At 49.1% G+C, this 22,595-nt stretch overlaps 1 protein-coding gene across 3 annotated transcripts in view; it reads right to left on the bottom strand.

The window, feature by feature from the left end:
- LOC103183552 (protein tyrosine phosphatase receptor type S) overlaps window positions 1-22,595 on the bottom strand; it is a 145,487-nt gene that overhangs the window by 64,222 nt on the left and 58,670 nt on the right. For 2 of the 3 annotated variants that reach the window (XM_007901115.2, XM_007901118.2), the window contains exons 6-9: window positions 18,543-18,653; window positions 3,291-3,563; window positions 2,243-2,824; window positions 322-455 (exon numbers count right to left, since the gene is read on the bottom strand). In XM_007901115.2, the coding sequence (XP_007899306.1) occupies window positions 322-455; window positions 2,243-2,824; window positions 3,291-3,563; window positions 18,543-18,653 (1,100 nt within the window). Of the gene's footprint in view, window positions 1-321; window positions 456-2,242; window positions 2,825-3,290; window positions 3,564-12,798; window positions 12,811-18,542; window positions 18,654-22,595 lie in introns of all 3 variants that reach the window. The other variant, XM_042342643.1, reaches the window with a different exon arrangement.

Raw genomic sequence — 22,595 nt, 5'->3', positions numbered from 1 at the left:
TTTGGGGGAATTGGCTCTTGATTTGTACACTTGCTTTTATTTTTTCATATCCTGTTCTACTTCCTTGAAGCAATGACTAAGATGCTGTCTTGGGACAGACGTCTTATGGAGCGAGTACTAGGATTATGGGTTACTAGTACTAGGGATAGGAATAGACCGCAAGAGGCTTGTATTTTGCAAAATATGCAGCAATTTGCGGGGCGGGGAATAATAAGTGGTTGTGATTCAAACCCCAATTCGACCATTCGAATCGTGCACAAAACCCAGTGAGTCGCCAAGTAACCTGGCATCCCCTTCGCCTCCACTGCAACACTTTCTCACCTCTTTCCCCAACTCTTCGTCACGGTAGTACAGTTCGTAATTGATGATTTTCTCCTGTCTGGGTGGTGTCCACAGCAGCTGAATGCTGGTTTCCGATTTGGGTTTGGGTGTGAAGTTTATTGGTTGTCCAGGAACTGGGGAAGAGGAGACCAAAACATTGCATTCAGCCAATTCCAGCCCAGGAGCTATTGTACTTGTACGATTGCTGATTCTGCGACAAGCACTTTGAAGGCTGGGCCCTCTGTTGTTTGTCTGGCACGGTCACAGTTTCCGTAAAAAAACGCTGGCCTCAGAGGCAGGTGTTGTTTTAAATTAGTTTTATCTTGTTTTTATTGAGCCAATCCACATTAATTTCCTCCCTCCCCACCACCACCAACAACTATAGCTCTGCAGCCCGGGACCTTTCCCGCACCAGGCTCCTGCACAAACCCATCACCCTCATCCCCACACAGCTCTATTGGCTACCAATTCCCCAGGTGGTTGGAGATCAAGATCTTCGTTCTTACCTTTGAATCCTGCCAAAGTTTTCTTTCATTCCCACCAACCCAACTGCTCGCTTAGCTCAGTGAGTACCAGCCTGCTTCATGGTCTCCGCCCCACCATAGGTGGTCAGTCTTTCAGCCTTTCTGCCTCCGCGCTCTCATTCTCCCACTTCCTCCCTCCCTCCCCTCGATCAAGGTTCATCTCAAGACCATGATTTTTGCCATCTTTTCCTTCCCCTTCAGCTCTCACCCCCAGCTCGGGTGGGTAGCCACTAGTGGTACGCGCTTTGGGACATCCCCACAATGCGAAAGGTACTATATAAATGTAAATTTGTATTGTATTGTACTAGCAGGCCTTTTAAACCCTGTGTCCCTTTTGGGAACTTTTGGTATCTTTGTTTTTGCCTGATTAACCATTAATTTATATATATATATTTACATGGAATATAACAGTTTCAGGCAGAAGTAGTCCATTCGTGCATCTACTATAGTCACCCATTCGCGTTTATAACAGGGAAGCCCCATTGGACATCACTAAAGGCCCTATACATATCACGGATCAGAATTAAAGCTCCTGAGGAATTAATATCAATGGTAAGCTGTGTGGTTTTAGCTGGACTCCACTAGTTACCCCAATCCACACTCTGGGGTCCCCGGAATTCGGTAAAGCAGCATATATCCCTCCAGGGAGAGAGAGAGAGAGGGAGCGCATTCCATTCCAACAATCTATCTCTCGAATTTCCATGTGTGCGTGGGATGCATGGAATTCTTAGTTTGGATTGGATACTCTTAAACACGGTGATGGGTTTCCGCATGTGTCAGACACACGGCTGACCAAAAAAAAAAGGAAAGTAATGATTTTTCTTGAGCACACAGGGGTCTGACTTGTGTTGTTAGTTAATTCCTCAGTCATAAATGCAAATCACACAAATGGAGACACTTTGGTAAACGGTCAGACCCCTGGCCTCTCTGATGAGGTCTACTTTAATGATCATAATAATCCTTGCATTTGATACAGCGCCTGATCACGTCTTCGAGATGTCTCAAAGCGCTTCACAGAATAGACTGTAAAGTGAATTGACTGTATATTTGTGGGCGAAACGCGGCAGCCAATTTCACACAGCAGCGTCCCACAAACCGTGGTGGATTGGAGTGACCAAATTATTATTGTTTTTCTTTCTTGAGGGAATATTATCAGCCGTGTGGGGTAAGGAAACTTGCCCAAGGTTTCGCCCTGCCGGGAATCGAACCCAGGTCTCTCGCTTGCGAGGCTAGTACTTTCTCTTCATTAATCGATGCGAATCTGATGGGATTTCTCACCAAGAAATCCAGGTTAAAAATAGCCCAAATTGCACCCGAACGTGTTCCGGTGAACCGCGGGGTGCTGGACACCCGGGAGCGGGTGCTCGCGGTTATGTCACGTGTATCGTGGAGCTCACCTCCCTGCTGGGTTTTGACCTGAATCTCCGGGGACAGTGGACCGTCCCCGACCGAGGTGAACGCCAGGACTTTGACGCTGTACGTGGTCTGTACGATCAGGTTGGCCACGGTGGTGAGGAGGCTGTCGTCCACGTTGTGTTTCTGCCAGTTGCTAACGGGCTGCTCGGGCTCCATGGTGTAATACACGCGGTAACCCCGGATCTGCCCGTTCGGTTCCTCTGGCTCTTCCCACTGGATTAACATCGTGGTGGTGCTCAGCATCCGCGCCTGCACACTCCGCGGGGAGCTGGAGGGCACCTGCTCGCCCGTCCTGGTCTCCACCGTCTCGCTGGGTGGGCCCTGGCCGATGGAGTTAACGGCGGAGATTTTGAACCTGTAATCCGAGTAGGGGCTCAGACCCCCGATGCTGTAGCGGAGGGTCTGGATGCCGTCGATGGTCTGGAATGGCACTTCCGAGCTCTTGGGCTTGTACTCGATGATGTAGTAGTTGACGTGGTCGGGGTTGCCCGAATCCCAGGTCAGCGTCACGCTAGTGGCCGTGTTCTCCACCACAATCGGCGTTCCCGGGGGCTTCGGAAGAGCTGAAAGAGGCAAGGATTAAGGCACCGTTAGCAGTTCGTCACAACGGTATTTACACAAACCGTAACTCATTGCTTTCCGGGGGTAATAATCCCTCCCACAAAAATGTTTTAAAAAATTGGTCACCCACTTCAGTGCTGTTTCTGGGACACCGCTGTGCCCAATTGGCTGCCGCGTTTCGCCCACAAAACACAGTCACTCCACTTTACAGTGTATTCTGTGAAGCGCTTTGAGACGTCTCAACGATGTGATAAGGCGCTGTATCAAATGCGAGGAACCGGAGAGGGATATCTCAGTGACTTTGCTACGCTTTCAGGTCCTGTTGGTGGCTCAGGGTTTGGGATTCCACAACAACAGCAGCAGCTTGCATTTATACAGCGCCCTTCACCCTGGGTAGCACCTTAGGGAGTTTTACGCTGTGACTCTCACACCCAACAGACAACAGGGGGCGCTTTGGTTGACTCTCACCTTTGACGATGATCTGGGACATGGCTTCGATGACGCCTAGGCTGGACATTGCCACGCAGGTGTAGTTGGCCGACTCCCTGATGCTGTTCAGCTCTAGCACGTTCCGCCCCACGGGCATGTCGTCCTCCGGGGTCAGGTCCTCGGCTCCCAGCATCCACTTGACGTAGGGCATGGGCGAGCCCACAGCCACGCAGGTGATGTTGACGTTGCCGCCTGGGACGATCTCTTGGCTGAGCGGGGGGGTGATGGAGAACCTAGGCGCAACGCGGCGAACTAAGGGGCGGAACACAGAAAGGTAACAACAAGGAGAGAGGTGAGAGTCGGGCAGAGTCACAGCGTGAGGCTCAGCAACCAAATAAATCCACAGGCAGCACATTCGGTAGCACACGTGTTTCGTGACCAGTCCGAGACCCATCACAGCACATTGAAAGACACAAAAATTTATTAGTTAGTTTCTCATCTTTAATGCTCGTGTGTGAAAGAGGAGGGGCAGACTTTGGAGTTCAGGAAGAGGGGTTACCAGCAGACCGTCTCGATGGGGTGAATTGCGGGCGGCCATTTCTGTGCGACTGATCACCTTCCCCTATGTATCCGCCATTGTCTTTCTAACCGAGTCTCTGTAGTGCTCTTGTACTGAACCAGAGGACATGGCCTGAGATTGAAGGGTAAATTCAGAACAAATCTGTGGAAACACTACTTCAGTGAGCGGGTAGTAAACTTATGGAACAGGCTCCCTGGAGAAACAGACGGTGGAAGCAGAAAATGTTGTTTGTTTCAAGAACAAATTAGATAGATTTCTGCTAGAAAATAATATCTCGGGATACAGTATAATTTGGGACACGACATTTCAAGCGACTGCCAGGATGGTGGAAGGTGAACAAGATGGACCTTAGTCTTCTTTTGCCTAGCAAATTATTATGTTCTTATATCTCTCATCCATTAAGGAAGAGGTGGATGGATGGAATGCGGGTGTCTAAAGGTCCACACTGCATAGACATCACCCGAAGAGTTTAACTCCACTTTCATTCTAATCATCAGCTTCTGAACAGTTCATCTCTCGGATGATAATGATAACCATATGCAGGGGTGGTGTGCTGGCACCTGTTATCTACCCCTAAACCCCTACCCCACCCCCCACCCCTTCCACCATCTAAAACAGACTGGGGAGAAGTATCATAGAACCTTATAGCATAGGAGGAGGCCATTCGACCCATCAAACCTGTGCCAGCTCTTTGAAAGAGCTATTCAATTAGTCCCAATCTCCGGCTCTTACCCCATAGTCCTGCAACTATTTCCTTTTCAAGTACCTATCCAATTCCCCTTTTGAAAACTAACATTGCATCTCCTTCCACCATCCTTTCAGGCAGTGCTTTCCAGGTTCTTTCAACTAGTTCAAAGTTAAGCAAAATCCTTCTCAAACTGAAGATCAGGTTCCTCTCTGAAGGGCAGTAATACTGATGAACAAACCCTTACCAGTTTGTCAAAGCCATGCGGGCTGCAAACCCTTTCCCTTTGACAATGCCCAAAGGGTTTTCACCCAAACAGATGGCTCTAACCCTTTCTCCAGAAATGGTCGTCCTCAATTCTGGCCTCAGAGGAGAGGAAACACCGTGTTGTGTGTCATACGTTCCGAATATTGCACTTGTCGTAAACAACGGCAGGTGCTGAGGCTCCTGATCAATGGCTTTGGCTACCCACTTTCACTTCTTGTCAACATGCTATACGTGAGGGCCTCCCACTTTGTTGCAAACTGTAACAACAGGCACAGTAAAGTGTAAAGCTCTTTAACATCCTGATACTCCCAATAGGATGGTTATTGGTTTTCTTCCCATTGGCTCAAAGGGGATCCAGAGCTGCATCACCCCAGTCCACCCCTCAAATTCCGATCGGTCCTGTAATGGCAACATCAACATGACATGAGGTCGCGACCAAGATGATGCCATTACCCGCCACCGTTCAATGTCTTTGTTGATGACGAATGAAAGCTTTGGACGCCAATTCCATTGGATCGAAGTGGCCGGATGTCTAGCCACTGGAGAGGCCTGGAATTGAACGACATCCATTGAATCTGTAGTATCTGTAATGTGGTCAGTGGTGCCCGATCGATGGGGGAAACTAAAGATGAGAAACTCTAATGAAATTTTTGTGGTGCAGGTATATCGACTGTACAAAGCCTTTTCAAGATATTACAAAGGATCCATCGAATAGATGCATCTATCAGTTCACAGACACCATGCAGAAGGTAGAGATACATAGATATATATATATGCACATAGGAATATATAACTGGAGGATCGCTAGCATGCCCAGACGGATTGGGGGGAAGGGACCCACTTCAATGCTGCGTTACTTCCAGCCGATGTGACAGAATGTGCTGGCTCACATTGTCACATCACAGCAGTCTTGGCAGGAAAGGAAACTTAAATCCAAAAGGAAAGAAGGAAAAAAGAAAAAAAAATGTTGACTACACCAACAGGTAGTGCATCTCCTTTGCTCGGAAGTGGATGCAGCCTCAAGATCTTACACAGTCGGACTTGGATGCACATGGACAACATATGGGACGGGGAGAGTAAGGAAGGGGAAAGGAGGGGGAAAAGAAGGAGAATTGGAGGAGAGCATGCAGAGACAGGCAAAGGAATGGGTACAGAAAGACTTGCCAGTAGTGACAGCCGGAGAGAGAAGGGAAAGAGGGTTTGGTGGGATGGGGGGGGCAGTGGTGGGGGAGGTAGGTGGGTGGAGGGTGGGGGGTAGCTTGTTCAGGCACAAGTACTGCACACACCAATATCCGGCCTGTGCCACTCTCGCATGCCCGATGCCCACTTTAGGAAATGCACAGAATGGTAAACTTGGAGAGGTCCCACGGTTTTGTGTAAATTGCTCTTTTTTTGGCGGGGTGGGTGGGTGGGTGGGGGGGGTTGGTTTGTTTGGTTTTTTTTTTGCACACTTAAGTCATCATGCCACTTCACACTAGTTCCTAAATGTTCGCCCATAGAGTGCACCCCATACGTGGCGTATTTTTTTTTGTTTGTCCATGTTTCATCTGCAAGAGTCTCCAAAACTGGTGCCAAGATTGCGTGCATGTCCCTGTGCGAATTCCTGCCAGAAATGGCCGAGGACTCCTGAGGATTTGTTGGTAGCACGACTCACTCCCGCTGGGGTGAGGTTTCCCCTTGGGCCTCAGAAGAGTTTCCTTTCAACTCCTTCCAAAACAGTCGGGATGAAAGCTTCTGTTGTCCGATGAAGTAGAAGGAGTCTGTGAGCAAATTCATTCAATTTCCAATAAGGACAATGTTCTAGAGTAAACTAGAACTACGAAGAAGCCCAGTGATGGACCCCAATTGGTGCTAACTTTTTCTATGTTTTCCTTCACCGACAAATTAATGTTTGGCTGTTTTACTTTTTCCCCTCCAAGCTTCTTCGGGTGTCTTTGCGTTAAGTGTTTTGAGTCATGGATTCCAGGGGTATCAGGCAGCTTCTGGTACCTCAAAATCAAATGCCCAATCTCTATGCATGATCCCACACAGTATGCATTGCTAGGGAGGACAGAATGTGTGTGTGGGGGGGAGGGGGGTGAACGGGTGGGAAGGGGAGGTTCTTCTCAGCCAAACCTCACTTGATGTCCAACACACACATAGCTAAGGGGCCACATGCAGTCAGGTCAGGTCAACGATCTTGGGTGTGACGTGGCCATGGTTTGCGTGTATGCTGATGATCAGGTTTGTTGGACCTAAGGCTCTTGTTTGTTGATGTGAATTTTCACTTCTAACCCTCCACCCCCCACACCCACCCACGCTCCAACCCCTCACCACACTTCCCGAATTTGTCCTCTTGCAGATATAACATGGACAGAAACTGTGGGCTGTGTCAAACTGCAGCCACATGGTCCGGCTGTTTTCGTATTGGACTATTACCACCAGCAAGCACCAGATGGGAGAGGCTCCAGGAACTCACACTGACAAGAAACAATCCTCAAAGAGACGTAGAAGTTGAATGTGAGATGCATACATTGAGTTACCATGGTGATTGTGGCAGGGAGGGGTGTGGGGGAGGTGGGGGTGGGGGAAGAGAGAAATAGAAAGAGTAAAAGGAGGGGAGGTGGGGGGAAGGAGAGGGAAATTACGAACTGGCAGTAAATTATAGAGAAGCACCATCGATCTGTTTGTGATTGAAACTAGAGGGACGAGTGGATCAAGGCTTGAGAGGAAGGTCCATCAACCTGAAGATCGAAAAAAGATTATCAAACACTGTGGGGGAGGGAAGGGGTGTGTCTGTTGAGAGGACACTTGCAAACCACAAATGAAGCTCTTTCTAATCACGTTCTGTCAACGAAACACACTAACCAGCAGATGCTACGCTGATAGACCACTGCACCTGGAACCAACGATCAAGAAGATTGACTGTCGTTTCAAGGGGAAATACAAAAGGTTTATGGAAAAAGAGGCCAAGGGAGTGGAGCTCAATGGACAGGTCTTTCAGAGAGCCAGCACAGGTTATGATGGGCCAAATGGTGCTCTAAATGTCAATGGCTCTATGGAGAGCAACGCCACCCACAACAACTTGTTAAATAACACAAACTCAAAGGAGTGAGCCCCTGGAGTTGATCAGGGTTGTCCTCCCCCTTTACAATTTGCATTTATACATAACACTCTGGGTTGCTACCCTACGTAAGGGGCCTAAGAAAAATGCAAGTTGTGTTGTAGTTTTTTAGTGGTGTTGTTTATAGAAACAAGTCTCTAAAGCTGACTGAGTGGAGAGCAGTGTGATTGTTTTCAAATACCCCCAGGGAACTGGCACTGCTGTCAACAGTTTGAGATGCTCAATGAGATCTGAGAGCTATGGTGTGGCAAGTTCACCATAGATGTGATCTGGAGAGAGGGCTTTTGAAAGAGGGGGATGGATCAAATCATATAACTCTTGATCACTAACAGAGTCCCTTCTGGAAAGTCTGTGTGGATGTGGGTGAGGAGAGGTAGAGGATGAGGCAGAATTAGGCTGTGCTTTTCTGCTCTCCACGGGCATGTCTCCTGCAAGATCTCACTGACTGGGTTAATCCACAAAGGGCTTGGGAGGGTAGATATGTGTGTTAATGTAAGTCAATTCCTAAAACACTGCTGAACACGTAGCAATAAGCGTAGTGTACATTAGACCCTAGAGTCCAGTGCTCTAGGGGGCCCATGAAACTCCTTCCCAAAGTAGGTCATTGCCTTCAGAACAGGAGTGAAGAAAGGAGGAAGGCAAGACCAAGTGAGGCTTTGTTGGTTTGATCTCCGGGTTGAGAGGGAGCCTGGAGATTTGCTGCAAGGAAATCAAAGAATCTGTGAAGTCAAAGAGACAACATTTTTGTTTGGAGTGGGCAAACCGCCAAACAGACTGGCAAATAGGCTTTGGTGACGGGTGGATTGATGTCGTTGTGTTGATCAAAGAACAGGAGCCCAATTATTGCTCCGAATGGGCAACGTGGGAAATGCAGAGAGGGTGAGGGCGGTGCAATCTACTCACAGGGAAAGAGTGCGGGGGGATGGGGGACGCTCACGTTCCACTGGAAAGGTGATGGGAAGGTGACTAGGTGGAAAGTGGGTCCCGGATAACCACTAGTCAGAAAACGGCAGTTTAAGCGATGTTCACAACCCACGTTCAAAGAGGGAAAGTACGTGCTCTGTTCAACAATGCCAGGTTTTTGAAAACAGAGCACCCATGATCACCGATAAGAGGAGGAATCCCTGGAATTATAACGTTGTTAATGACCGTGTCCAGTTTGGTTCTACAGGAGCTCGGTTCCTCTGGCGTAAAGAAACCAGTCTCTGAAGCCGATTGAGTAGACAGCACTGTGATGGTTGGCGGATACAAACACGGGCCATGGTGCCTGAGCTCGACGACAACAGTGAGAGACGCTCACAGGGGGCAGGAGCAACATGGTTACGATCCAAGACTCGGTAAGCCACTGTACAGAGGGAGAGCTAAAGAGACACCCCCCTCACACACACACACTAGTTGTCCCTCAATCCCGGAGCCAGAATCCGATCCATTCAGCTTTTACTCCAGACTGAATCCTGTCATGTCCACTCGAAAACCAGATCTGCTCCAGCAGACGGGTTTAAAAAGGGGATCTGTCCCTCATCTTTCAAATGCTGAGAATGACTGAGAATCTGGGGACAAATCAGTTCACAGTTCCAGCAGACACAAATAAAGCCAATTTTCTTTTACTGGAACTGGAATAGACGGGTTGTCAAAGCCTGGGATCCACTTCTCTGGAAAGGAAAGACAGAGAGACTTCAGTTGTGATTTGCAAGCACTCACTTTCGAAAGGAAGGGAGATTCAGGACATGGTTGGGGTACGGATTGAGGAAGGGGGGAGTTTTAGAGAGGGAAGGTCAAGAGGGAGAATATCCTTGATTATTCCTTTGAAGCTTGGTATTGTGAGTCGCCTTATTCCGAGCCCTGATCCACAAAAGAATGTGACAGTGAGTACATTCAGGAAGAGGCGGGAGGGATGGGGGAGGTGGAGAGGAGGAGGTGGGAGGGGGAAGGAGGGAAAGAGGAGGGGAGAGGGGACGACGTAATCACCAAAATAACCTCCACAAAGATAGCGATACTGCACCAGAGACAGAAGCGCCAATGAGCCAGAAGGCAGATTATCTGCCATTTTGGCAAGAGCTCATGGACCATCAGCAATCTGTGCCAAAATGTTGAAAAGCCATAATAATGTGCACCTTCCAGTTCATTACTGCAATTAGATTACACCTGCCATTTCAGAAAGGATGCTTGGCATTTTTTATACCAGACTGTCTTAAAGGGACAATGTCACTTAGACCAATAACCCAGCATTTCACATGCGAGAGGCGTGAGGGTTCTTTTAAGGAATCGAGGAATGGAAGAGGGGTGGGAGTGGGGGAGAAGGGTCTGGAGTTAGGATCACGATCAAATATTGGCTTCCAATTGAGACTTGAAGGGCAGAGCGTCTGTCACTGCAGTGAATAAACAGAAGGGACAGAAAGGTCCACCTCGATGTCAGAAACTTGAGTGAAATTGGCTCTGGATGAAACTGTGGATGAAAGGCTTGGAAGTCCTTCAAAATGGGTCAATAATTAAGGCCATTTTCTCTAGGAGGCTGGATTGTAGGTAAAATGGACATCCCTTTGCCCGCCTGGCAGTATTTTTCTGGGTGTGTGGGTGCGGGCAGGTGGTGCCGATTGGGGGTGGGGGGAAGGGGAGGGGGGTAATTGGGGCTGGGGGAGAGGAAAGCAAAACTGGGCGTTATCGTTTAGAAGGTGTAATCTAATCGATTGGAAGACAAGGAGGAGTGCAGGAAAGCAGAGCAAAGACAGGCAGACATACACACGCACACACACATACAGATCCAACATACCAGACAGTTCAGTGTTCCCACGGCCTAGTGTGCGCTGACGTGTAAAAATCCCACCCGATTCAGAGCCCCTGGACAGTGAGACGCTTGCGTATCCGCGCTCTTAAATATCGATCCTCATAATGTTTCCGAGGGTATCTACAGCGGCCGGAGGAGGCGGGGGAGGCGGGAGAGCAGGGGTTGGGGGGGGGTGGCGGGTGGCAGGAGTGGGGGGGGGGGCGGGACGCGCAGAGAATCACTGACTTTCTTTTAGAAGTTTTAGCACGTCCAATTATATTCCTAATTTTCTTCCCCACTGTCCTACAACTCTCTCTGCTCCCAGGCTGAGCTCCCCTCGCTAGGGTGTGGTTTCACTGCCGCTGGTTGCCCCCCCAATCCCTCCCCCCTCCACTACCCAAGTGGCTATTGTTCATGTATGGCCATTGGCAGTGAGAGTACACGGGTCACTTCACATGAGGAGGGTGTCACAGCTGTGCCTGGCCACACATGCACAACCAGTAGAGGGCGTTGTAGAGGGACCAGGCCCAGGAGCCCTGGCGGGTTGTCCTCTCCCTAACCCTAGCCTCTCACGAAAAACTCAGCACTGACTGGGACTCGACTCAGCCAACTCCTGGACCGGGCCACCAACTTCCAAGAGCCGGACACCCAGAAACAGGAGACTCAAGATATCGTTGGGTTTTGTAGTCCATGAACACAAGAACCCTTTGAGATAGAACTTAAGTCACACCGACGCTTACGCTCCATTGACCGAACTGAAATCTTTTCCGCCTCTCCCACGTTTCACACTTTCATCTGACCCTTCACCCACCCAACCTCTTCCCTCTGGAACTCTCTTCCCGAAGGATTATGTCCCACCACATCTCTCTCCGCTTTCCAAACCATCTCCTAAGGTCCATCTTTTCAGGTTGCGCTCGTAGCCACCTCTGAATTCCCTGCTCCGCTGCCCGCCCCTCCCAGAGTAAAGCTCTTTGGGGACATTTCTCTTCAGCAAATCGTGTTCTATAAACACGCTCTGTAGCGAACGCCCTCCACTCCCACCTTGTGCACCGACTCAACCATTCGTTTGTGTCTTCCGGAGTTGACCGTTTCTACTCCTCTGGAGGGGGTAATCAACACTCTGCCCGATGGGAGAGAACCCTGGAGGCTTAAGAACATCTCAGAGAGGTAAAGAATCCTAAAGGGTCTCGGTCCGTCTGACTGAAGCTGGACAATAGGGGGGGTGACATGGTGTGATTGTGTTGGTAGGAATTTTGGGGGCGGGGGTTGGTCTTGGGGAGGAGGGCCGGGGGGGGACGAGGGGGGAACAATTCTCGAAAGCATCATAACCTAAATTTCGACTGTGTCTTTGAGAACGATCCCAACCGGGTGACGCCTGATAGGGAATGGTCAGAGCTGTGTACCTGACGAGGGGATTATGCCCACCTTGGGTGCCGAACGAACCCACCGATTGGGTTTCGAACGGCCCGCCACGTTTGCCTTGCCTCCGGTCCCCTCCGTCCCACAATGCGCCGTTGCTTAAAATACCGAGAATGCCCCCCACCCCCCCCGCACCCCGCGCGCTCGACAACCGTCCACGACCCACTTCCTGCCCTCGCTCCTCGGGGCACAGCAATACAAGTGCAGCGGGAACACTGTCCTGTCGTGACATCTCCTCAGCGTGTTTTCCAAACGGGTTCGGGCGAAAGCATGCAAGCGTGTCATTCCATTCTCTCGTCATGCACCAAGGCCATCGTGACAAGCGGCAATAAGGTCATCGTCATCGCAAGGCACAGCACAATACCAAAAAACGAGGCGAGGGGAGTGGGGGGGTGGGGGGAAGAGGAGAGAGAGAAAAAAAAACACTCCGGATGCAAAAAAAAACTGCAGACCCACAGACATTAATGCAAATTGATCTGAACCGAACTGTGGGTTCTTTTTGTTTTTTTGTTTTGTTTGTTTGTTTGTTTGTTGCTGTTGTTATTAGCGTTGTTATTGTTGTTGTTATTATTATGATGATGATGATGATTGTTTTTTGGAGGGGTTTCTTTTTTTTGTTGTTGAATTAATTAGTTAATTATTTAATAAATAAATAAGTAGGAAAAAAAGAAGATTATTCATATGTAAATGTGGGTTAGAAAAAAAAGTAAAAAAGAAAAACACACCAACCTTCTCGTAGCTCTGAAGGGATGTAGGGGTTTGATGCAGTACACAATGACACGGGGAAAAGAGAAATAGGGAAACACAGAGAGAGTAAAAAGGCCTTTTCAAGGCTTTAAAGCTGCAACAACTACTCTCGTTCACGACCTTTGACCATTCTCCCTTTGACCGTCAACACAGGTGTATATTTTATATATATTTTTTTGCTCGTCATCTAAGTCTCAACCAGCGGTTCCGCCCTTCTTCTAAAAAAGGAGGAATCCCGTTTGCTCTTAAGTTACCGTTAAACAGTTTTATCCGACATCTCAAATCAAAACCGGAGAGAGAGAGAGAGAGAGGAGAGAGAAAGAGAGAGAAAATCAAATGAAGAGAGCAATCAAAGAATTAAACCCAAGGCTGGCCCTTCCCTATCCGCCTCCATCCCTCCCTCCCTCCCTCCCCCCACTCCCTCCCCCCCACCCCCACTTTTTCGGAGAATAAAGAAATAAAAGCGCTCGGAAAAAAAAATCACAGCTAACATTTTTTTTCTCTTGTTCGGTTCTCTGAAGAAAAAAATACACTTTTTTTTAGGGGTCGGGGTGTGGGGAGGGGGGAGGGGGGAATCTGCTTTATCTCTTTCACGTGGGTTTGGGTACTTACAAGGATTTGATCCCACCCCACCCCAAAGCCCGGGACTCAAGTTACCGCCAATTTGCTTATTGTTGGCCACTGAAATGGTGGCCATTGGCTCCCTCCCTCCCCCTGAATCCTCCATTGAGTGCTAACGAGTGAAAGAGATACAGCCGGTGATTTTTTTATATATGATCGCAGAGGAGGAACAACAGCCTCTGGCTTCCTACCCCTCTGCCAGGCCCATGTCAGACTGCAGCGCTTAGCGTCAAAACCCCCACCTCCCCCTCCCCATGCTGCACCCACAACGAGCCCGGCACAGTGGCAAAGGAGTCCGTCCGCTATGCCGTCCCTCCACCCCTCCTCCGCGATCGCAATCAACTCCGTCAAAGTACTAGGACCATTCCCTTGCACCCCGCGGCTCTGGGTGGGAATCGATCCGCTAAAGGCTCTTCCCCCAAACATTTCAGGATCAATTTAAACAGCGGGAGAAAGAATCGTGGTTTGGTTATCTTCCACACATCTCACCTTTGGTGTCCCCTTTGCTTCTCTCTCCCCCTCATTACCTGTCTGTCAATGCGCTCGCCCCCAAAACCAAATTCTTCTTTCCCCCACCCACCACCCTTCCCCATCCTTGCCCTGCCACCCCCACCCCCCCTCAAAAACCAAACACATTCCCAACTAAACGTCTCCGTCCTGCCCTCAAGAGTTCACGAGTTCAGAGGCAAAATGTTTACCGAGAAAGCCATCAATGAGCTGGTTCCTGGAGGGAAGAGAAAGAGAGTGTGTGTGTGCGTGTGTGTGTCTGGGGCCAGTTTGCGAGCGAGCAGAAAAAAAAACAGACGTTAACCTTAACAGAACAAGATGTCCGCCTGACTCTCTGAGCAGCTTTTGGTTCCACCAGTTAAATGCAGGGGAGGTGCAGAGAGAGAGAGAGAGACATCTTGTTTGCGGGGGAAAGAAAATAATCTGCAACCTGGCAGGTAGGCCATCTGTGTCCGATGACTTCCTAACTCCCAGCTGAGAATGCTAATCTACAGACTCCATGTTAATGCCCTGAATTAATATTCGCCCGTCGTGCTGCTGTGCCTTGTCTTTTCTCATGTCATTAATCGTCGGTAGAGCTGGGGGAGGTGAGATGAGCGGCTCTGAAGTAGCTGTGTACTGTTGTGACAAAGCGCCACGCAGACTGTTGGCAAAGTAAGCACACGGCAGACTCCCAGGTCAGGTGAGGAAGAGGAGGGGAGGGAATTTAAGAAGACACATTGATTTCATCCCTGACAACTAATCTGAATCAGCTGCAAATTAGTCCGCCTACAAAGACTCAGTCACTACACTCCGTAGAGACTTGGGGAGGCGCTTCGAGACGTTCCCAGCACCAAAGTTGCCGTCTCAAAGATGAGGATTATTTATTATTTATAACCCGACAGAGGAACTAACAAGCCACGTTGGGACCTTGTGTGCCGAGGGCTCCTGCACTGTGCACCGAGAGCCGAATAGATGGGATGGATCGAAGAAGCCGTGGGTTTAGCTTCTCACTCACAGAACGCCTCCCCCCCCCCCCCCCCCCCCCACGCTCGCTCCCACTGACAGGGCGTCTGGCGGTTAATTAGTGGGTAAAGTCAGTCGGCTGGTACATTGGCCACACTGGCTGGAGCTCGGCATCAGGGAAGCAGCGTCTATAAAACTGACTGACAGCCCGGTGAGACGGCAGCTCTCCCAGCATCGCCCGGGTGGTTGGTGAACAAGAGTGATGGGCCCTGCCAACACGGGGAGGGGAGGGGAGGGGATTTACTAGTTCACTAGTAGAACGGGCAGGGCTGGAGCCTGGAGGTGAGCAGAGAGGCACAGATGGTGAGAGAGAGAGAGAGATCAGGGCTTATTTTAGGTGGGCATAAATCACAGGCAGGCCGGCCGGCGGAGACTGATCGAGGGGAAAGCCTGGAGTTGGCTGCTTGCAGCTTGTGGCGTTTGTGGAAGGTCAAACCTCTTAAGTTTCAAGAGAGGCATCAATTCCCATTCCATCCACAGCGCTCGAGAGATGGTGAGCCAGGTATGGTCTTGTGTTACACCAGAGCCTCCGGCTCAGTGTGTGTGAGTTGCCAATAGTGGGTGGGTGGGGTGGGTGGGTGGGGGGTTGGAGGGCAGGGGGTTTGAGCAGAGAACAGTGGAGGGAGAACGTTAGGGCCAACTCAGTGGCATTTCTTGATGGAATTTCTTATTTAAGAAGTCCGCAGTGCGGAGTTGCTGCATTGCTCCAACTTGCTCTAAAGTTTGTTGAAACTTTGTTCCGAAAAATAATTCCGTCGGATGAGAGCGACGCAGTTGCTGTTAACCCGACAGGTCGCGGCCATGGCCATCTGCAGCCTGGTAATTAACAACCATAATTGATAAATGATAACTAATTGGGAGTTGAGGTACAGATCAGCCATGATGTAACAGAATGGGAGAACAGGCTCGAGGGGTTGAATGGCCCACTCCTGTTCGTACGTTCCTGAGGCTTGCCCTACCAATCCAGCACGCCCACTAGGCCTGTAGATTAGATCTTGAACTCCCTTTTTTTTTTACTATCTTGATTCAATCAATTATCAGTCAGTGGACTATGAGCTCTCCGGCCTCACTTGTCTCTATCAGGGCATGGGAGAGGGGGGGAGCGATGTGCCACAAGTCGACCTGTTTTTACAATGAATGGTCTTTGTGTGGAGTTAGGAGAGGCCTGACAGGCGCAGGTGGGAGTTTGTCGCTATCCAGCTTCAGTCTCCACGAGTGCTCCGAGACGCTACCCATGTGTGAAGGGCGCTATATAAATGCAAGTCGCTGTTGTTTTCTTCCTGACCTAAGTAGGGAGCCATTCCTGCGCTGTTTGAGTCACACAGTACAAAGCTGCTTGTAGGGGGAGGCTGACTGTACTCTCTTCTCTGGCCTGGCTGGCTGGCTGGCTGGCGAGACTGAGACAGGATAGATCGCTTGGACTGATTTACAAAGTCAACTTGTCGGTCTTTGTTGAAAACCAGACCCGAGCAAAACCGTGCTCTGAGGTGAAACACGGGGAACAGCCTGGGTGGGTGTTGAGGGGGTCCCTACAATGGTGAGAGATTTCTACAAACTAAGAGAATGGCACGTAGCTGTTAAGGATGAAATTCAGGCGTCACCGAGGCTCAGTTTTAATAACTATTAAGCAGTAAAGTGGGCGATTCCCAGGTCAATGTGCCCCTAACAACCGACACAGATTTGGATGGAAAGCACTTTGTTTTACAGTTCGACTCGACTTCTAAGCCCACCCACACTCCACCCCCAAACCCCCAAAACTCACACAAATTTGCAAAGGAAAAATACTCGAGGTACAATTCTTCAAACGTTCTTCTGTAATCATCATCATCATCATCCTCATCATCATCAGCCGCAGAACAACACCCCCCCACTCCCACCCCAAATTATCTAAAAATATCAGAAACGTCAATTGTTTCGAACGGCTTGGAAAGTATTGATAGTTTTAGATATTTTGGAAACGCCATTGTTCCCTGTTTACACTCCAGCGTTTGAATCCAGACTTCATGAGAATGGCCCCACTGTGTATGTGTGCGTAGATTGTACAATAATATAGGATTTCATTTAATCATCTTCCACAGAGCAAAACCTATTAAGAAATGCTTAAAGGAAGGTCAAATCTGGGGTCATTTTCTGTTATAGAATCAGAGATGCAACTATTAATGGCTTTCAGTGACGGGACATCTTAATCACCTTGACTGGGCCTAGGCTAGGATTCAGCTCGGGTCTTTCAGAGATGGAGGGAGCAAGGTCAAGGGCAATGTGCAATGAATTATTAAACCCATTAAACCCCTGCTCTGTGACTGTACGGATCGGTTTTGGTCTTTTTCAAACTGAAATAGCAGCAGCTGAAATCGACAAAGGTTCAGTGGGGTTTTGAGGAGCTTTTTGAGTCTGCGATTGTCTTGTAACCTCCGCTCAAAGAGCATTCATTCAGTTACTCAATTTATATATATATTTTTAAAAATCTCCTTCCTCACTAGCTATGCATTAAATCCTGGCTCAGATAGAACAGGGACGTATATGGTGAGGTTCGAAAGGTGTAGTGGGGAGGTCTTGAAAAATAGTTGGCCTTAAAATTGAACCGAAAGGCACCAGGGATCCCACAGCTAGGAACGTCACAGTTCTCTCATGAAGTCACTCTGGCGGTGGCCATCTCTTCCTCGACGTTGGGAGGGAACTCGTGAAAAATCGTTACTTTCGTTCCCTCGGCCGATGGTGGGTGCATTTGCTCAAAGGTTTGTCGCGAACTCCCCCGCCCGAGATAATCAAAATCCCTGTTACCGAATCACCGTCGATGACAAATAGCCCCACGTGGTGTGTGGTAACAACAACAGCAGAGATACCCCCTTTAGATGGTTGCATAGGGACACTTGATGTGGAGTCAATCCAACTCTAATCCTACTCTCGATCTAGAAAAAGGCTGGGTTTCCCAGGGTCAAGACCAATTCTATCACATCTTTCGATAGGCCTCGGTTTCACTATTTTACCAAAGGCAACGCACTTTAGTGCTGTATGTTCGATGCCTGTGTCTGAGCCCAGTGACTAACAACTCCCCTGCAGTGTAGGAATGGCTCCTCGACCACAATTAGTGGGTTTAAACTTTGACATTTACAGATGAGATAAAACGGCTGGATCAACATGATAGCGTTCATGTCAGATGTCATTGATGCCATTCGGCCCACCGTGCCTGTCCCGGCACTTTGAAAGAGCTTGGCCCCACTCCCCTGATCTTACCCAATAGCCCCGCAGTTCTGTTGTTTATCTTTTTCTTTAAAAAATAGCATTTTATTGGGGCGGGAGTCAAGTCGAAAACTCCCAATTGCGTTCAACGTTTCCCTCGGAATCTTCCAGGCAATCCTCCCTCAACCCCAACCACGAACACCTTTCATAACTGGATGCACAAACTCAAAGGTCCTCAAAAACGCCCCTGATCTCAACCCCACAGCATGAAAACAAAACACAACATTTCGGTGTCTACAAGGTACAGCAAGCGAGTGTTCTTCTCTAGGACCCAGCACCCTACAAGTGGCTGGGGTGCAGGGGAGGGTGGGGAAGTGCTGGGGTTGTGTGGGTGGGTATTTGCCGCTCCCTACCTCTCACGTAAAGATTGGCAGGGGGTGAGTATCGCACGCCAGCGTTGTTCGTTGCCACACACTCGTACTTGCCCTGGTCGGTTTCTTCACTATTCTCGATCTGAAGAGCACCTGTTAGGACACAAAGGGCAGCGGAGAAGATTACAATCCTGACATTGCTCACGCCCAAGTACCCAGCCGGTTAGTAAGCGACTGCGTTCTTCACTGAAATTCTCCTACACACCCCCACCCAAACTCCCGCACCACCCCACCATCCTTTCCAAAGTGTCTCGTTCAGACTCCAGGCCTCCTGTCCAAACCTCCCCCCCTCCCTCCCCAATCCCCAACCACCACAGGATCCCCTTCCAGTCAATCACTCTTCTCACTGCTGATTATCATCACCGCAGGTTGTCCTCCCATGACTGGCGATGGCCGGTGAGATTCTCTGATGCCCCTTCCTCCCTTCCTCCCACCCCCAGAAAAATAATCAGCCTCTTCCCCCTCCCGCCCCACTCACTTTGGAGCTGATCCATTCAGATCCATCAAACACTCTGGAATGTTACCCCCGGGTGAAGGGCGCGATATAAATGTTGTTGTTGTCCCAGCTTCAATGCTCTGGGGTGAGTTAGTTGCTCTGTCAGGTGAGCAACAGGAGCCTTAACTCTGTGTTAAGAGAAGGGGGCCAAGGTTCTTCACTACTGATTGATATCCAGTCGTTTACCCCCCCACCCCCACTCACTCACCATTTAATATCACCAATACATTCCAACATGGCGGCTTAGGGTGTTAGCTGGTTTATTTACAGCAGTTACCCCCACTCACGCACACTCTGGAGTCCCCAAGCCCTGGGCTCTTGTAACCTGTGCCTCGTACTCTCGGGATTGGGTGGGCAGGGTGCGTACCTTTGACCAGAGAGGGTGAATCCCATTCTAGACACGGGGAATTCTCCACATATACCGTAGGTGGACCTCCCAGTAGCCTGGTTTGCAGGTCCTCAAGCGTGGCAATGGGTTTCCATGATTGTCCCACCCTCCCCCAGCTAACCCCTCCCTACCAAGAAAACACCTCCACAGCAGATCTCAGTTTGGCTTGTTCTTGCACATGCACGATCCCACGAGGGGGGGCTTTAATGAGCCTGGGTGTGTGGATAAAGTAGATTGAGATGCATGTTATTTGGATTCCTGTAGCTCAGTGGTTAGAGCACTCGCCTCGTAAGCGAGAGACCTAGATTCGATTCCCGGCAGGGCGAAATCTTGGGCAAGTTTCCTTACTCAACCCGGCTGATAATAATCCCTCAAGAAAAAAACCCAATAATAAACTGGTCACTTCAATCCACGACTGTCTGGGGGACGCTGCTGTGTGCAATTGGCTGCCGCGATTCGCTCATAAATTCAATTCACTTTACAGTCTATTCTGTGAAGCGCTTTGAGACGTCTCGAAGACATGAAAAGCGCTATATCAAATGCAAGAATTATTATTATTATTGAACCCCACGACACATTCCCAAATCACTGGCTGGAGCTGTCTGAACGAGGCACCTGGTAAGCTACACTCCCCACAAGGACAACCCATTGAACAGAAGTCAGCTGTTCTGTTGCTACAGTACAGGTTTGTTTAACGGGGATAGACCGACAGGTAAGCCTCGGAGGGGAAGCCTCCCCACCCCCCGGGAAGGCTTCCCCTCCGAGGCTTCTCAATGTACCAGAGCTTTAGTATCAAGAGATATCTGACTGTGCCACAGAGCTAACTGTGAGCCTCAGACACACACCCTGGGACTCGGAACACACGCACACGCATGCACACACGCGCAAACACACACGCACATGGTCTTCGCACATTATACGTGACCGAGCTGACAGCGAGTGACTGTGGCTGATGCTTTACTGTGAAATTCACCCCCAAAAATAGGGAGTGGGGGGGAGAAAAGGGGGCAGGGCAGGGAAAACGCAAAAAAGAACCCCAAATTTTCTGTTTCTGGGAGGGAATCGACTCGGAAGCAAAGTGTCGGCCATGATCGCAAGTCCGCAAAACATACAGTTGATTCACTTGCGGTTTATTCCTGTGAAGCGCTTTGAGATGCGATAAGGCGCTCTATCAAATGCAAGGATTATTATTATCATTATTATACGTCGCTGTCAGCGAGGTGGCTTCTGATTTGGCAATGTCACACTTTCAACACTTTACCCGCTTCTCCCTCCTCTCTAAACCCTCCGCCCCCACCTTTCCCCCCACCCCCACACACACACACCACCACCACCACCAAATCACACATCACTACAGCACAGACGTGTAATAACCGGTGATTTGCACCGTATCAGTTTTGCTCAATTCTAGTTCCCGTTTGCAAGCATCCAACAGCACAGAGGTAAAAACCCCTGGAATCGCACAGAGAGATCATGCTCATGGCTTCCTTTGCAACATCTCTAATTAAATCCTGAGGGACATGAAACTGAAGAGACAGAGAGTGAGTGAGAGAGCGAGAGATTAGAGGAAGGAATAGAAAGCCACGGCAGATTAATTGGGGTCTTGCCGTCATTCTCCCGCCCCCAGCACTTGTGTCAAACACATTCAGTTGGACAGAGATTTTGGCAACTGAGTTTCTGTGTGGTTTTTTTTCTCTTTTTTTTCTACCATCGAGATCAGGAAAAGCAGGAACGCTGGGAATCCCGTTAGTGGGGGGGTTTTGTCTTGGTTGTCGGCCAGTTCAGGATCTCGTCGGCTCTGATCACCAGACTACCTTTCGTCCTCCTCCACCACCTGCCTTGTGGTGACACCTTAGCCCCTGACCACTGACCCGACCACCAGCCCCGGCCTCTGATGGTGAGGCAGATAGGAGCGAGGGACACGAAGCAGGCCGGTCAGTGCTCGCCAAGGGAAGGGAGCGAGCGGGTTGGCAGGGCTGGAGGAGGTCGCAGAGGTAGGGTGGGGCAAGGCCGTGGAGGAGGAATCTTGAAGGTGAGAACCAGGGATCTTGGAATTTGAATTCCCAGAGATGGTAACTTGCACATCAGTCAGAGAGTCGCGGCGAACAAGGGCCCAACTCTTCAGAAATAACCTCAAACACCAGCGTGGTGGTGAGAGATTAGGATTTAAATTGCTCACTATTAACCTTTACATAGGTTAGGTGTTGGAAGAGTTTGGGCTGGGGACGAAATCCCACCGTATACACTGGATATAAGAAAGAATAGACTTGAGATGGAGCAGACTCATGGGTTGATTGACTAAGTCCCATTCCTAAGAGTCTAATACAAGGCAGGAAAAGCCCAGACAAGGCTTGTGATGGCTGGTGAGGCACCACCAGTGAGAGAAATATGTTACATAAGCACAACACCATGACAAGACAAGAATGCACACCCAGGTTACAGGAAAGACAGAGCTATCCATTTTAGACGTTAGCGCAAGGCTCTTGGAAAAGTGTTTGACCTCGTCCTCTCGACGCAGCTGTCTGTAACTTAAACGTTAGCGGGTTGTTGATGCCTCAGGGAAAATGTCTCCTGTTGGGAACAAAAAAAACCACGCACCAAAAACTGACCTCGACCCTCAAACTGTCTGTTTGTCTGTCTGTCTGTCTGTCTGCCCCACCGCCCCCAATAAAACCCTCAATGTACTTGCAATCGTGGAGCAAAGAGGCTCCGTAAATAAGAAAGAAATTATAGATATGCACAGTATATATATTTTCAAAGGAACGTAATAAACAAAAGCTTTTCAGGGCAGACACTGAGACAAATGAGGGAGCTGTGACTTGCTACAATGATACAGAGAGCTACAATACACTTCCACTCAGAAGCATATCAAAAAAGAGCGAACATTTTTTTAAAAAAAAACAAAAACCTTTTTTTTTAGAAAAAAAAGGAATAACAACTGAGTTAGCGACAAAAACACCGGTGAGAAACACACACACTCAGAAAATCCGAAGATTTCTTTCTTTCTTTATTTATTATATCATTTTTTTTTCGCCTTAATTTCTGTTCGTAAATGAAAGAAATGGAACGTTCTGAAGAAATAAATAAAGAAATAAAGAAATAAAGAAAGAAAGAAAGAAATAAAGAAAGAAATAACGAACTAAATAAATCA

This window comes from Callorhinchus milii, unplaced genomic scaffold (assembly GCF_018977255.1).
Source record: "Callorhinchus milii isolate IMCB2004 unplaced genomic scaffold, IMCB_Cmil_1.0 Scaffold21, whole genome shotgun sequence".
NCBI classification, from domain to species: Eukaryota; Metazoa; Chordata; class Chondrichthyes; order Chimaeriformes; family Callorhinchidae; genus Callorhinchus; species Callorhinchus milii.
This window is presented reverse-complemented; position numbering and strand designations above follow the sequence as displayed.